Here is a 14,408-nt window from a genome sequence, read left to right as displayed (position 1 = left end):
AACATGGTGTATATTGTGGGATCTAGATGCACCTGTAGTACATGTTGAACTGCAGGGTGCATACGCAGATACCTTCCATCTGTACATGTCAGCCAGACTGATGTCATGGTCAATGGATTCCACTTCAAACTCATTGCTGCAAGAAGAGAAGAAAGAGAGATGATGGTAACTGATGAATAGATGCAAACAAAACAAAATGTTAGCATTTAACAAAGCTACCACATGTATTTGTATTGTATCTTGCTGTCAAGCTATTTACATATTACTACAACTTCATCCTTTTTCTAACATGCTTCTCTAGTCCAATTAGGCAGGAAGCTGGTGCCATTCCCATCGGCACTAAGCTTGTGGTGAGTACTGAATCTGGATGGGTTGCTACCCCACTACGCACATTTACACATATATCCACATTCACTCTTATCAAGTTAATTTAGATTCACAGATTACACTAACATGCAAATCTTTAAAAGTGGGGGTAAAACTGGAATGCCAGGAGAAAAAGCTCACACAGCTGAAGAGTAGAGCAGACAAATCCTATATGTGAAGTGACAGAATCCAAATTGGAACCCAGACCTCTGGAGCTATGAGACAGCAGCTGTCACCATTACACTACTTTGCTACCCATTACAACAACTTATATTCACATAACCATTTATTTTTTGCATAAAGACAGTTGATTGTCATTTTACATCAAATTAAAATTGTGACTAGACTTTAGTAAACAGTGGCTTGGGAAAACAGTATATTTATTCATGTGTTTAAAGATTATACTCTCTTACTATTTAAGTGGAGAAAGACAAAGAAGTGAGCACGTTCAATACAAGCAAACAGATTGTGAGCTGACATGATTAAAAAGTTCAAAACTATCAATTGAATTAGTACAACAGATGCCAGCTTCTTTAAAAAGAGTCCTTCAACAAAAACACGTGGACATCGATGAAAACTGGTTGTGGGTAAATTTTGCCATGTCAGGTCATTCTTATATCGTATATGTTTACCTTTCCAGGGATATCATCCAAATGATTTGTAGCCTGAAGTGGATTAACGATTCTCAGTCCTTCACTTTTTCTCTTCAGTTTCCTTCCAAATAATTTCTGAAACCAGTTCATGATGGATACACAGGTGTAAATGGAAACAAGTTAAACGGAGAACTGCTGATACCTTTGTCATATGCAACTTATTTCTAATAAGGAGCAATTAAAACAGTGAATGCAGCTGTTTAAGACTAAAATAAGCTGTTAAGGGGTGGGAATCTTAACAAGTAATAGAACTAAAATGAAACATAAGAATGTTGCTTGAGCAGTAAGTGCTTCAACAGTAAAAGCTGACTTATCACTAAGAAGCTGGGTTGTAACAAAAACCTGCAGTCACTACACCCCTTCAGGAATGACTTTGCAGAACCCTGCTCTAGAACAGTGGTTCCCAAATTTGGTCCTGGGGACACAATGTCGCTGCAGGTTTTTGTTCCAACCAAATTCTGTTTTAAGCCTAATTAAGTGCACTGTTATTTCCCAGTTTCTGTGTTTTGGGGACAATGCAGAAATTACAAAGTTGTTTGGTAAATTTTATTAAAATGTACTAAGCAGTTATATTGGATAATTTATATATATATATATATATATATATATATATATATATATATATATATATATATATATATATATATATATATATATATATATCTTTTTAATACATTGTCATATTGATTTTCATTCTGATTTTTCTGATGTTCTGATTATTTAATCCATTATTTACTAATTAGCGGGTCTGATGCTAAAGTAGTCACAGCCTTTTGTCGATCAGTGTTGTTTGCCCGGATGTCTGCTCTGCTTATTTTTAATTGTCATTATTAAGATACAAAAAACGAAGCAAACTGCACAGAAAAAGAGCAAAATAATAAGAAATAAACAAGAGAGAGTTAAAAATTTAAAGCTATAGAAAAAATAGACTTCCAAATGTCTTCTAAATGTAAAAATCACAATGCTGTGCTTTTCTGAATGCAGAATAAGAGAAGAGAAAAAAGAACAGCTAATTAAATGAGATCCATTATTATTTGTTAACACTGATTATGAATCTGGTTGGAACAAAAACTTGCAGCCACAGGTCTTCTGCAGGACTGAGTTTGGGAACCACTGCTGCAGAAGATGTGATTATTGTATATTATCTAAGGAATTCCAAACACTGAATCAAAAATCATGATGTGAAAAGAAGGGCACTAAGTTTTTTGAAAGAAATTCCATAGTGTGTATATATATATATATATACACACATACACAGATACTTTAGTAGAAATTAAATAAACTACCTGGCATTAATGTATTTGTAAGCACATAAGCCACTCAATAACTCAACTCAATAACTGCTTATACAGTGCATTCAGAAAGTATTCACAGCACATCACGTTTTCCACATTTTGTTATGTTACAGCCTTATTCCAAAATGGAATAAATTAATTTTTTTCCTCAGAATTCTACACACAACACCCCATAAGGCACACACCTGTCTATATAAGGTCCCACAGTTGACAGTTCATGTCAGAGCACAAACCAAGCATGAAGTCAAAGGAATTGTCTGTAGACCTCCGAGACAGGATTGTCTCGAGACACAAATCTGGGGAAGGTTACAGAAAAATGTCTGCTGCTTTGAAGGTCCTAATGAGCACAGTGGCCTCCATCATCCGTAAGTGGAAGAAGTTCAAAACCACCATGACTCTTCCTAGAGCTAGCCTGCCATCTAAACTGAGCGATCGGGGGAGAAGAGCCTTAGTCAGGGAGGTGACCAAGAACCTGATGGTCACTCTGTCAGAGCTCCAGAGGTCCTCTGTGGAGACAGGAGAACCTTCCAGAAGGACAACCATCTCTGCAGCAATCCACCAATCAGGCCTGTATGGTAGAGTGGCCAGATGGAAGCCACTCCTTAGTAAAATGTACATGGCAGCCCGTCTGGAGTTTGCCAAAAGGCACCTGAAGGACTCTCAGACCATGAGAAATAAAATTCTCTGGTCTGATGAGACAAAGATTGAACTCTTTGGTGTGAATGCCAGGCGTCACGTTTGGAGGAAACCAGGCACCGCTCATCACCAGGCCAATACCATCCCTACAGTGAAGCATGGTGGTGGCAGCATCATGCTGTGGGGATGTTTTTCAGCGGCAGGAACTGGGAGACTAGTCAGGATAAAGGGAAAGATAACTGCAGCAATGTACAGAGACATACTGGATGAAAACCTGCTCCAAAGCACTCTTGACCCCAGACTAGTGCGACGGTTCATCTTTCAGCAGGACAACGACCCTAAGCATACAGCCAAGATATCAAAGGAGTGGCTTCAGGACAACTCTGTGAATGTCCTTGAGTGGCCCAGCCAGAGCCCAGACTTGAATCTGATTGAACATCTCTGGAGAGACCTTAAAATGTCTGTGCACCGACTCTACCCATCCAACCTGATGGAGCTTGAGAGGTGCTGCAAAGAGGAATGGGCGAAACTGGCCAAGGATAGGTGTGCCAAGCTTGTGGCATCATATTCAAAAGACTGGACTTACAGAAAGGCTGTAATTGCTGCCAAAGGTGCATCGACAAAGTATTGAGCAAAGGCTGTGAATACTTATGTACATGTGATTTCTCAGTTTTTTTTATTTGAATAAATTTGCAAAAACGTCAAGTAAACTGTTTTCACGTTGTCATTATGGGGTGTTGTGTGTAGAATTCAAAATGAATTTAAAGCCATTTTGGAATAAGGCTGTAACATAACAATATGTGGAAAAAGTGATGCGCTGTGAATCCTTTCCGGATGCACTGTAAGTACTATTAAAATGATGTATACCAATTTAGTGGATACCATAAAACGTTGCTGGCATCCTGGTTAGGATAGTCACTGATACCCTTCCCCAGTCAAGAGGAAGTCCTGATTGAATACCTGTAGGGCTGCAAAGGCTATGTAGGCTTAACATGCAATTGTTTTGGAGCTGTGTGATGGTGCTACTGGGAGAAAGCTGCTCTGTCATCTGATAGATCCATCTCACTTGAACGTGCTTCCTCACTACACCCCTGACATGCTCGAGGTAGCCCCAGGTCTGATTATAAAATGGGCCTCTCCTCCTTAGGGGGCTGAGTCAGAATTGAGAGTTGAGTAGAACAAAGCTTTTTCATCACTCCAAAGCCATAGACACATAGAATAAATAACCAAGTGGAGTGTGGAGAGTAGGATTTTAAACACCTTCATATCTTGCCTTGATATTATTTTGGAATTTCTCTAGGTGAATAAGATGGACAAGCTTGTTTTGCTGATAGGCTTGTTCTCATCAAAATTGTTCTAATGTTGTATTAGAAGAGGAATAGGAGAAGACAAAGAAACATAAAGAAAGATTACTGCTGTGTCTGTGAGTGTAACTGATTTAACAACACTGTGTTAGAAGACATTTTCTGGAAAAATAGAATTTTTTGAACTGGAGTCATTTTATTGTAGTTATGGTCTGGATTTGGGGTGCAGGATGTGCCCTATACCGTACACAGAAGAAAAGTAGCATATTTAACTAAAATAAATACAATTTAATGTAGAAACCTCAAATGTGCTATATAAATACCCAAACTCTACAGAATATACAGAATATTAACAAAAAAATAGTATATTACAGTGAAAGGAAATGGGTAAGGAAAATTGCATGTTTGCACGGTGGGGCATTTCCCCACTTCCTCACCCCCATTTCCCTTGCAGATGACAGTATTGTGTTTAAAATGTTTAAAGTATGCTAAACTTAGTAATCATAATCTTTTTTCAATTTTCCACGTTATACTTAATGCAATTTATTGTCTTTTGGGAGTATATGAAAATTATCTTTGTGACAAGTCAATTTCTTGATTGCTTGAACAGGTCATTCACTCCGCATTGTTCTTGGCATACCTTTGCTCATGCGTGCACATGTGCATCTTGAACTTTCAGTTCAGCTTTGAGGTTTGAAGGGTACAGCATTTATATGACCCTTTGGTTCCTTTTTTGTGAATTGATTAAAAGCAAACATGGACTTATACATCTGAAATAGTATTCTGCAGTAGTCATCATTATCATGAGTCCCACTGACTACTTATCTGCAATATGATTTAGCACTTTGCCCACTGGACAGAAAATTGGTAATGTATACATTTTCATTTGTGTTTTTGTTTTTGGAGTTGAGTATTTGATATTGAGTTTTAGATTTTTTGAATATGACCTTTAGTGGGTGTACTAAATGGTAAAATATTTATAGATCTTTTTTGTGTGAATTTCTATGGCAATATTTGTCTGACATTTTAATATTACTGATCCTGGTAGCCTAATGCATTTGTGAAATACTGTGTCTCTCTCTTACTGCCTAAAGTGACTGATCTTCCACGGCTCTTTCCATGCACCTCTACTTACCTTTTTTCTGCCATGTCCTTTGTCAGCACACTCATGCCACCAGCTCCACCTCATTCCACTTAATTTGGGTCAGAGACAAAACCATCTACACTTACTTTCCCTAATTCCGTGAGCTGGGCTGATCCAAGCCAGGATCCTTCCTGAGATCAATTGTGGCCAAATACTAAGGCCAATTGATTTAAGATGGGAGTGGCTGTTGCAAGTTCTGCTCTTTAAATGCTAATTCATCTATCTCTCTTTTTCTTACTCACTCATATAAACACACATCCTCTGCAGAGTTTTCAGGAAAATTATGCCTTCTAAAAACATTTCTCTCTCCTCCACAATTCTCTGTGGCATCACTAGACTTTCATGTGAAAAACTCTACAGCATATTTGAGAAATTGAGAGCTGCATTTAAATTATACTGAGTAGGTAGAATAAATATTTATATAATGGTCTTTCTTGTATAAGAACAGATTATAATCTGTTCTTGTGCCTAGAATATGCATTAAGATATCTCATGATTAAAGATGGTCTCATGATTAAAGGTCCAGTAGCCATCTATAAACTTAAAAAACGATAACAGTATGTCAAATGAAAGCAAAACAATATGGCAATTTTGCCTTACTATGGTCTGCAACAGACACAAGGATTTAAGAGAAGATGCATTTTCAGTAGTTCAATAGAAGAAACAATATAGTCAAAGACAAACTGGAATTGTTTTAAAAACAAAAATGCCCAGTTTCTGTTCCACTCCATCACTATTTAGTGCCTAATATACAACATTTTATAAAACAATAGGGAGCAGGTCGCAATACCTTTCTGTGGCAGGAGCTTGTACTGGCTGAAAACTGTGTAGATTGAGCAACGGCAGATTATGAGAAGTACTGGAATTGAGCATAGAGTACTCCATTTCAGATATCAAGTCATATGGGTCTCTTTCCTCAGGCCTTGTTCTTAGCTCTGAATCGAGGCTTCCTGAAAAGATCTTCAGAGACAAGTTGTTCTTAAGGAAAGTACTTGAGTTTTGATGGATAGGATGTGACTCAGCACTTGCTTTTTTGAAACAGCCAGCATCGTGAGAAGACCTGTTGTTGCAAGACCTCTGTACCCCAGCAGGTTTGGACAGGATACCCAAAAAGAGATGTTTAAAAGATAGTCTGGTCTCGTGCTGATCGCCTAAACTTGCATTTGTCATGCCAGGCATTGATGCTGAAACAAAAATTATAAACAAAACATTGATGTCTGATATATTTGTTTTGCTTGTTTCACTTCACATTAAGATATATAATATGTATACAGTATATAAGGTTTGAGCTCCTATTGTATTCAGCTAGCTAATATATTTGGCAATGAATTAATAATTCATTTTCTTCACTAGTGTTTTTACTTAATACTCATTAAATTGTGAATTACATTGCAGCGCCAGTTTAACTAAACAAACCACTGCACAATCTCAAAATATGAACTGTCTGAGAGTCACTTTGTAAATATATTGTTAGTTGATTGCTTCTTAGGTGCTAGCCAAATCCATCAGTTAAAGATTATACTTAAACTTATTTTAAGGGATATTTACCATCTCCAGTCTGTCCACTTTTGTCTGCAAGTTTGTTATACACCCTGTTGTGAAAAAACGTATTCATTTGCTTGAGTATGAGAAGACTCGGATCAGTTGATAAGTTCAGTGGGGGCTGGAGTTCCCAGATTAAGCCATCCGTCTCTTGCTCTGAAGCTAAATTGCTGACAAATGCTAAGGAGGATGTTGAGTTTTCTGACCCATAGTCCTCAACACTATCAATCTCATTATCATTGTAAGAAAGATCTATTGTTGTGTGGCTTGAGCCTGGAATGGAGTCAGGCTTTTCCACTCCGTTTTTCATATTGAGATCTTTCACAGTCTTTTCAAAATCAGGTTCAGGAACGTGAATGTAGAGATCCACATCCATAGCTGGAGGTACTGTTATGAGCACTGAAGAGGTGGGCACTGTATATTCATAAGTTATGTGAGGCATCTTTCCATTTATATTGTAGTACTAGGAAAAAAGAAATAAGTATTCTAGTTTGCTTTTATTCATATTAAATTTACTTATATGAGACTACATACATATATATTACACACACACACACACACACACACATATAAATATATATTACACACACACACATATACAGTATATATATATTTCTCTTCCGGTTCGTCCTGCTTCCTCAAACCCAGTCCCCCCCACACGCAGCCCACACGGCATTTTTCGATTCCTTTTCCTCCTCTTCCAAACCCTTCCCCACGCTGCCTGCGGCCTCCAATACACCCCCACGCCGCTTTTCTCGATTCCTATTCCTTCAGACTACAGCGTTTCCCACTACTCTCTCATGACCCCATTGATGTCATGTCACCGCCCTATATCTAGCCTGACCACGTGACCTTTCACTTCGGCCATGTGTGCGCCTGGGAGTCTTTTCTGTAGCCTGCTACAGGAATTTACTCTCTCAACCATTGGCATTGGTTTCACTCCTTGTTATTGGTTTCACTCCTTGCTATTTTTGTTATACTGTGACAGTTGTTTCCTAAGCCTTTGTTATAAAATGAACAACAGTATCTTCTCTGTCGACAGGTTTTTGTACAACATCATCTGTATTCCGGGATCCAGCAACTGCCTGTTCCCATGAGTGGGTTATTTCTTGACACAAAAGGTTGACGAAGGCAATGCACTCTCACTACGACATAGGGCAGTAGATTTCATTGCATCACATTGGGACAGATTTAGAGACGTTCTTCCTGTTGCTCTTTCCAACGCAAGTCAAGTTATCACAAGTCAGGAGTACTATCAATACATGGCAACATCTAGAGTTTATGGTGGTGAAACTGAAATTCAAGGTGTTTCCGAGATTAGATCTTTCGACTCATTATCTGTCATCTCCAGCAAAACACCTATTCACAACTGCATCTTTCAAGAACTATTTCTTTCTTCTTGATTTCTGAATTCCTTTCTCACCGTTTTCTGTTCCTATTCTTACACCGCCATATGCTACGTTGGGAATCGGCTAGTATATATATATATATATATATATATATATATATATATATATATATATATATATACACACACACACTATATATATATATATATATATATATATATATATATATATAAATACATATATATATATATATATATATATATACACATACACACACAAACTATATATATACACACACACAGACACAAAATTAATTCAAGATAAAATGGATTTACAGGGAAAAGTATAATCATTCATTTAACTTACCATAACATTCAATCCTTGATCAGTGGGTCCTAATGCTATGATATATTCAAACCCATCTGATAAAAGATTAGATGGTCTTCTATACTTAAAAACCGTTCCAGCCACATGAAAGTTTCTGGGGTTATCAATAATGGAGTTTCCATTAAAGAAAAAATTGCCAGCTTCATCTGAGAGAGCTATGAAGCAAAACAAAAAAATAATAATAATAATAATAATAATAATAATAAAAGTAGAGATAAAGGGCAGCTTGAATGACATGACTAAAAATTATTTTAACATGGAGTCTCTCCTGTACAAAAGCAGTTGAACTTCAGTTGGAAAGCTTGTCCTTCTACTTACAGTACTGTGTTCACTACAAACACTAACTGGATACAAAACCTATGCTGAAGCAAGCAGCAGAGTATCATCACGGATGACACGGGTTGCTCAGACAGCACTGTATTCAATGTGATTCAAAATTGCATTACAAAGAATTTTTCAATAATGAAAATTACAGGTTGAAACAGATGTAATTACTGAAATGAGGTTTGAAAGTGTCCTGAAAATGCCTTATATCCATCCATCCATCCATCCATTGTCTAAATGAATCGTACAGGGTCAATTGGTAAAGAATCTATGAATTCCAAAATACCATAAGCATGTGAAAAAGCATTTCATACGCACAATGTATTTACTTTCTTAGTTTATTTTATGTAACCTTCCTTTAATTTCAAAGGTTCACTAAAAAAGTGCATCGATCAAAGTAAATCACCAATATCTAAGATTGCTCAGAATGGTTTTACTTTCATTTGTCTTATGAGTTTCATCGCTCTGTGACAACGTTTTAACTTACTACTATGATTTAAAATGAATACATTTGCAGTTACCATAACTCATACTAAGAATTCATTGGAACATATCTTACAGAATGTTCTTTGCATTACTTTTTCAAAATTACCAAAAAGCCTTTAAAGGAAATAGTTTATTAAGGCAAGCAGTTGAGAAAGGATTGGGTCTAAATGCAAACATCACTGTATAATTAAGTATGTCACAAAAAGCTTAAAAGCAAACAGGATTGACTGATGCTTGTTGCTGTGTATTTCTGTATTTTAAGTGTGATTTGGCAGCTACAATCGGTCATCTCAAAAAAGCAGCAGCCATCTCCAACTACCTTATGCTACACAATGATGTAGTTGTTTCTGCGAAGTACGATTACATATAATTCTCCATCCTATGACAATGAAATTTCTGTTGGACAACTTCCTTTCTGCATCACATTCATAACTGCCATTTTCTTACAGTGTACTGTTTCATAAATAAGGTCTGATAGCTTCTAAAGCAGTTACTAATGATTTTTATACAACTTATACTAAGGTCAAAATGCAAAGTACATCTGAAAACAGAAAGAAAGTTTGCTTGGAGTTATGTGTACACAAAGGAAAATGGGACCCAAGACTCTTTACAGTTGTGATTTGGACAGTAATCCAAAGATTGGGAGAGACCGTCTATGGAAAGACAATGTAGAAATTAAGACTAAATTTCATCAGCAGCCATTTCACTCATAATAATCTGAGTAAAGTAAACATGTCAAATTTAAATCCCACCACCCACTTTCTACTTTTGCTGGTTATAAATGAATAAATCTTCTCAATGGAGACAGCAGATTTGCACTAATTCAGAAGTACATATACAGATTTACAGTGTATAGCAACATGTCCAGCATTGCAGCAGAACTGCAAGCTGCTTTTTATAAAGAAACATGGAGTCTCTACAAAAAAAAAAAAAAAAGATGAATGGTGTAAGTAAACTATATGTATTCTCAGATATCTGGATAAATAAAACCACAAATAACATTTAAAAGAAAAAGCTTGAACTGACTTGTTGGTGTTACATTTTAAAGACATGAAAGAAAAAGAATTAATAAAAATGAAAAACAGTGCCATCAATTAGCTATGGAAGAATATAATCAAACTGTTTGTAAATGAAATGGGTTACATTATACTTTTACTTGTAGCTAAAGGCTAAAACAAAAATACAGTATATGATAATAAGAAAAACAGTATACAGTGTGTGCTCCAGTTGACCTAGAATATTTAGAATCACAGCCAATGATAACTAAAGGTTTGGGGGAAAATAATGGACAGACTCTTTTGTTACTGCAACTGTGATTCAAATTCAATTACAGTTAGGTATGTCTAAAACAAACAGAGGAAAATGGTTACATTAAATTAATGTTTTGTATTAAAAAATGTAAGAATTTAGAATGAATGAAGATTCATTAGAACTTGACACAAATTACATATATTCTAGAATGAAGTAAAAATTAATATTTTATTGATTGCAGCATTTTAAAATTACCTAAAATATTTTCAGTCTTTCTTCTTTCAATAATCTGAATGTCAGTTGCACCAGCAGGGATGTTAGTAATAAAAAGATAACCTGAAATCAATAATAACATTTAAATTTGAAAACATACAGAACATAAATACATATAAATTAGTATGTCCATTCATGTATGCAACTTTGCACCTACACTTTCCATTATGGGATTCTGGAATCTATGATGGCAGAATCCGATGCAAGGCAGAAACCAACCTCAGCAGGGATGTCACTCCATTTCAAGAAACACTCCGCACATTCTAGAAACTGGTCCAATTTAGACATAAATGATCTAATAAACCATCTAAACTGCAAATCACTGGGGATGCTGAAGAAAACTGGAGACCCTAAAGAAAAGCCAATTTACAAACATTACTCAAACACTGACCAGCCTAGCTAGGAATTGAAAAAAGGTCCCTTGTGCTGTAACTCAGTGGCATAAATCACAACCAAGACAACCAAAATAGCAAGAATTAATTAAATATACGCTGTATATACATCATGTATATACATCATGTATAAACACACAAATACACACAGTATTTTCACTAAAATGAATAAGAGATATTACAATTTAGTATTTTCCACTTCATACGGGCAACTTATGTAGAGTCCCATTCTCAGTATGAAAAAAGTGTCAAAAATACAGTGAGTGTAGGGTGAATCAGCATCCACACAAAATGACACCGCTTGTGAGATTATCTACTCAAGAATCCGAAATGGTTAGTTAATTGTAAAGTATTATTTAGTGACAAGAAGCTCTGTTGCAGTGTCAAGGCTCTATGATAGTAAAAAGAAAATTAAGAATAAATAAATTTCACAACATAGTCTTGTTATGATCCCTTATGCTAAGGCACTGGACAAGACTGAAAAAGGAAAAAATTATTTTGGAGAACTTGATGCTGTGTGGATTCTGGATTTCTGTTTGGTCAATATCTGAGTGTTTCAGCATTTTTCTATCCTACTGGCTGTTCCCCACAGCTCTGCCCACATGGTAGTGAAACAGGACAAACTTTAAAAATCAATAAAAAAAAAAAAAAAAGTAATACATTTGTATTGAGAATAATTTATATTGATAGCTTTCATATCCAAGAATCTCTTGATATGCAATATTTTTTGTTTTGCTATCAGAGGTGAGAATGTAGCTGGGGTCTCTTTGCCATAAATGTAAAAAGTTGGCAAGGTACAGTATCAAGCAGAACGTAGGTACGCACCAACATCAAACGTTGGCACTGCATCTGATTTTGTTCCGCTCTGATGGGATAGTGTCCTCTGCGTGGGGAGAAAAGCAGGTGGCCGTGATATCTCTGCCAATGAGCAGGTACTGTCTAAAACACACATAGCTGTGATCTCTCTCTCAACAATGTCAAACATTACTCTTTAACAATCTCTAGATGATAATGTCTGCTGAACAAACAGGTATCACTAGCTAAGCGGGGGTAAGATACACTCCAACATGTGGCGAGAGGTAGACCGACTCAACGGAGGCTGCCGCATGAGTTAGAATGGCCCTGCCCCGCTCCCCTTGGCCTGTCTCTCAGATTCATGCAAGTAAACTGGTGCTGCAACCAAACTTTAATACTTAGCGCAATGACTGAAGTCACAAAATCAACCGGAATGTTCAAGTAAATTATAGAAAAAAACCCAATCTAAATCCGTTAAGTAGTTCTCTTGTGAAAAGCGGTCAGACATATAGACAGACGCTGGATTGCATATATATATATATCTATAGAGAGAGAGACAGAGAGAGAGAGAGAGAGAGAGAGACTTCCCATGCCCTGCGGCTCCACCCATGTATTAGTAAAAAAGGACAGGGAGAAGGGCCCTGCCCAACTCCCCACTCCTGACGTCATGCTTCCCCCTCCCCTTGGCCCGCAGCCTCTGTCACGGATTAGTGTGAATACATCGCTCCTGCAAACGAACTATAATTCTTAGTACGATGAGAGAAGTCGCAAAATCAAACGGAATGTTCAAGCAAATTATAGAAAAAGTAGTACTCTTGTGAAAAGTGGACAGATATACAGACACCTTGGATTTTATATATATATACTGCTCAAAAAATTAAAGGAACACTTTTTAATCAGAGTATAGCATCAAGTCAATGAAACTTCTGGGATATTGATTTGGTCAGTTAAGTAGCACAGGGGTTGTTAATCAGTTTCAGCTGCTTTGCTGTTAATGAAATTAACAACAGGTGCACTAGAGGGCAACAATGAGATGACCCCAAAACAGGAATGGTTTAACAGGTGGAAGCCACTGACATTTTCCCTCCTCATCTTTTCTGACTGTTTTTTCACTAGTTTTGCATTTCACTATGGTCAGTGTAACTACTGGTAGCATGAGGCGAAACCTGGACCCTACAGAGGTTGCACAGGAAATCCAACTTCTCCAGGATGGCACATCAATGTGTGTCATTGCCAGAAGGTTTGCAGTGTCTCCCAGCACTGTCTCAAGGGCATGGAGGAGATTCCAGGAGACAGGCAGTTAGTCTAGGAGAGCTGGACAGGACCATAGAAGGTCCTTAACCCATCAGCAGGACTGGTATCTGCTCCTTTGGACAAGGACAAACAGGATGAGCATTTCCAGAGCTCTACAAAATGACCTCCAGCAGGCCACTGGTGTGAATGTCTCTGACCAAACAATCAGAAACAGACTTCTTGAGGGTGGTCTGAGGGCCCAACGTCCTCTAGTGGGCCCTGTGCTCACAACCCAGCGCAGTGGAGCTCGATCGGCATTTACCATAGAATACCAGAATTGTCAGGTCCACCACTGGCACCCTGTGTTTTCACAGATGAGAGCAGGTTCACCCTGAGCACATGTGACAGACGTTGAAGGGTCTGCAGAAGCCATGGAGAATGTTATGCTGTCTGTAACATCATTCGGCATGACCAGTTTGGTGGTGGGTCAGTGATGGTCTGGGATGGCATATCCATGGAGGGACGCACAGACTTCTACAAGCTAGACAAAGACACCTTGACTGCCATTAGGTATCAGGATGAAATCCTTGGACCCATTGTCAGATCCTACGCTGGTGCAGTAGGTCCTGGTTTCCTCTAATGCCGACAATGCCCGGCCTCATGTGGCAAGAGTATGCAGGCAGTACCTGGAGGATGAAGGAATTGAAACAATTGAATGGCCTTCACGATCCCCTGACTTAAACCCAATAGAACATCTGTGGGACATTATGTTTCGGTCCATTAGGCCGCCAGGTTGCTCCTCAGACTGTACAACAGCTCAGGGATGCCCTCATACAGATCTGGGAGGAAATGCCACAAGACACCATCCGTCGTCTCATTAGGAGCATGCCCGACGTTGTCAAGCATGCATACAAGCTCGTGGGGCCACACAAGATACTGAAAAGCATTTTGAGTAGCAGAAATTAAGTTTTTGAAAAA

At 37.6% G+C, this 14,408-nt stretch overlaps 1 protein-coding gene across 9 annotated transcripts in view; it reads right to left on the bottom strand.

The window, feature by feature from the left end:
- The window catches only part of si:ch211-267e7.3 (ADAMTS-like protein 2), a 67,588-nt gene that overhangs the window by 15,673 nt on the left and 37,507 nt on the right, over positions 1 to 14,408 (bottom strand). For 8 of the 9 annotated variants that reach the window (XR_005630453.1, XM_039734795.1, XM_039734796.1 and 5 more), the window contains 5 exons: positions 10,993 to 11,073; positions 8,656 to 8,831; positions 6,947 to 7,403; positions 6,189 to 6,582; positions 33 to 136 (listed from right to left, as the gene is read on the bottom strand). Coding sequence is in view for 8 of the 9 variants with exons in the window: in XM_039734795.1 (XP_039590729.1) it covers positions 33 to 136; positions 6,189 to 6,582; positions 6,947 to 7,403; positions 8,656 to 8,831; positions 10,993 to 11,073 (1,212 nt within the window). In the remaining variant the exon portion in view is untranslated. The remainder of the gene's footprint in view (positions 1 to 32; positions 137 to 6,188; positions 6,583 to 6,946; positions 7,404 to 8,655; positions 8,832 to 10,992; positions 11,074 to 14,408) is intronic. The other variant, XM_039734797.1, reaches the window with a different exon arrangement.

The sequence above is a fragment of the Polypterus senegalus genome, chromosome 14 (assembly GCF_016835505.1).
Source record: "Polypterus senegalus isolate Bchr_013 chromosome 14, ASM1683550v1, whole genome shotgun sequence".
In the NCBI taxonomy this organism is placed as follows: domain Eukaryota; kingdom Metazoa; phylum Chordata; class Cladistia; order Polypteriformes; family Polypteridae; genus Polypterus; species Polypterus senegalus.
This window is presented reverse-complemented; position numbering and strand designations above follow the sequence as displayed.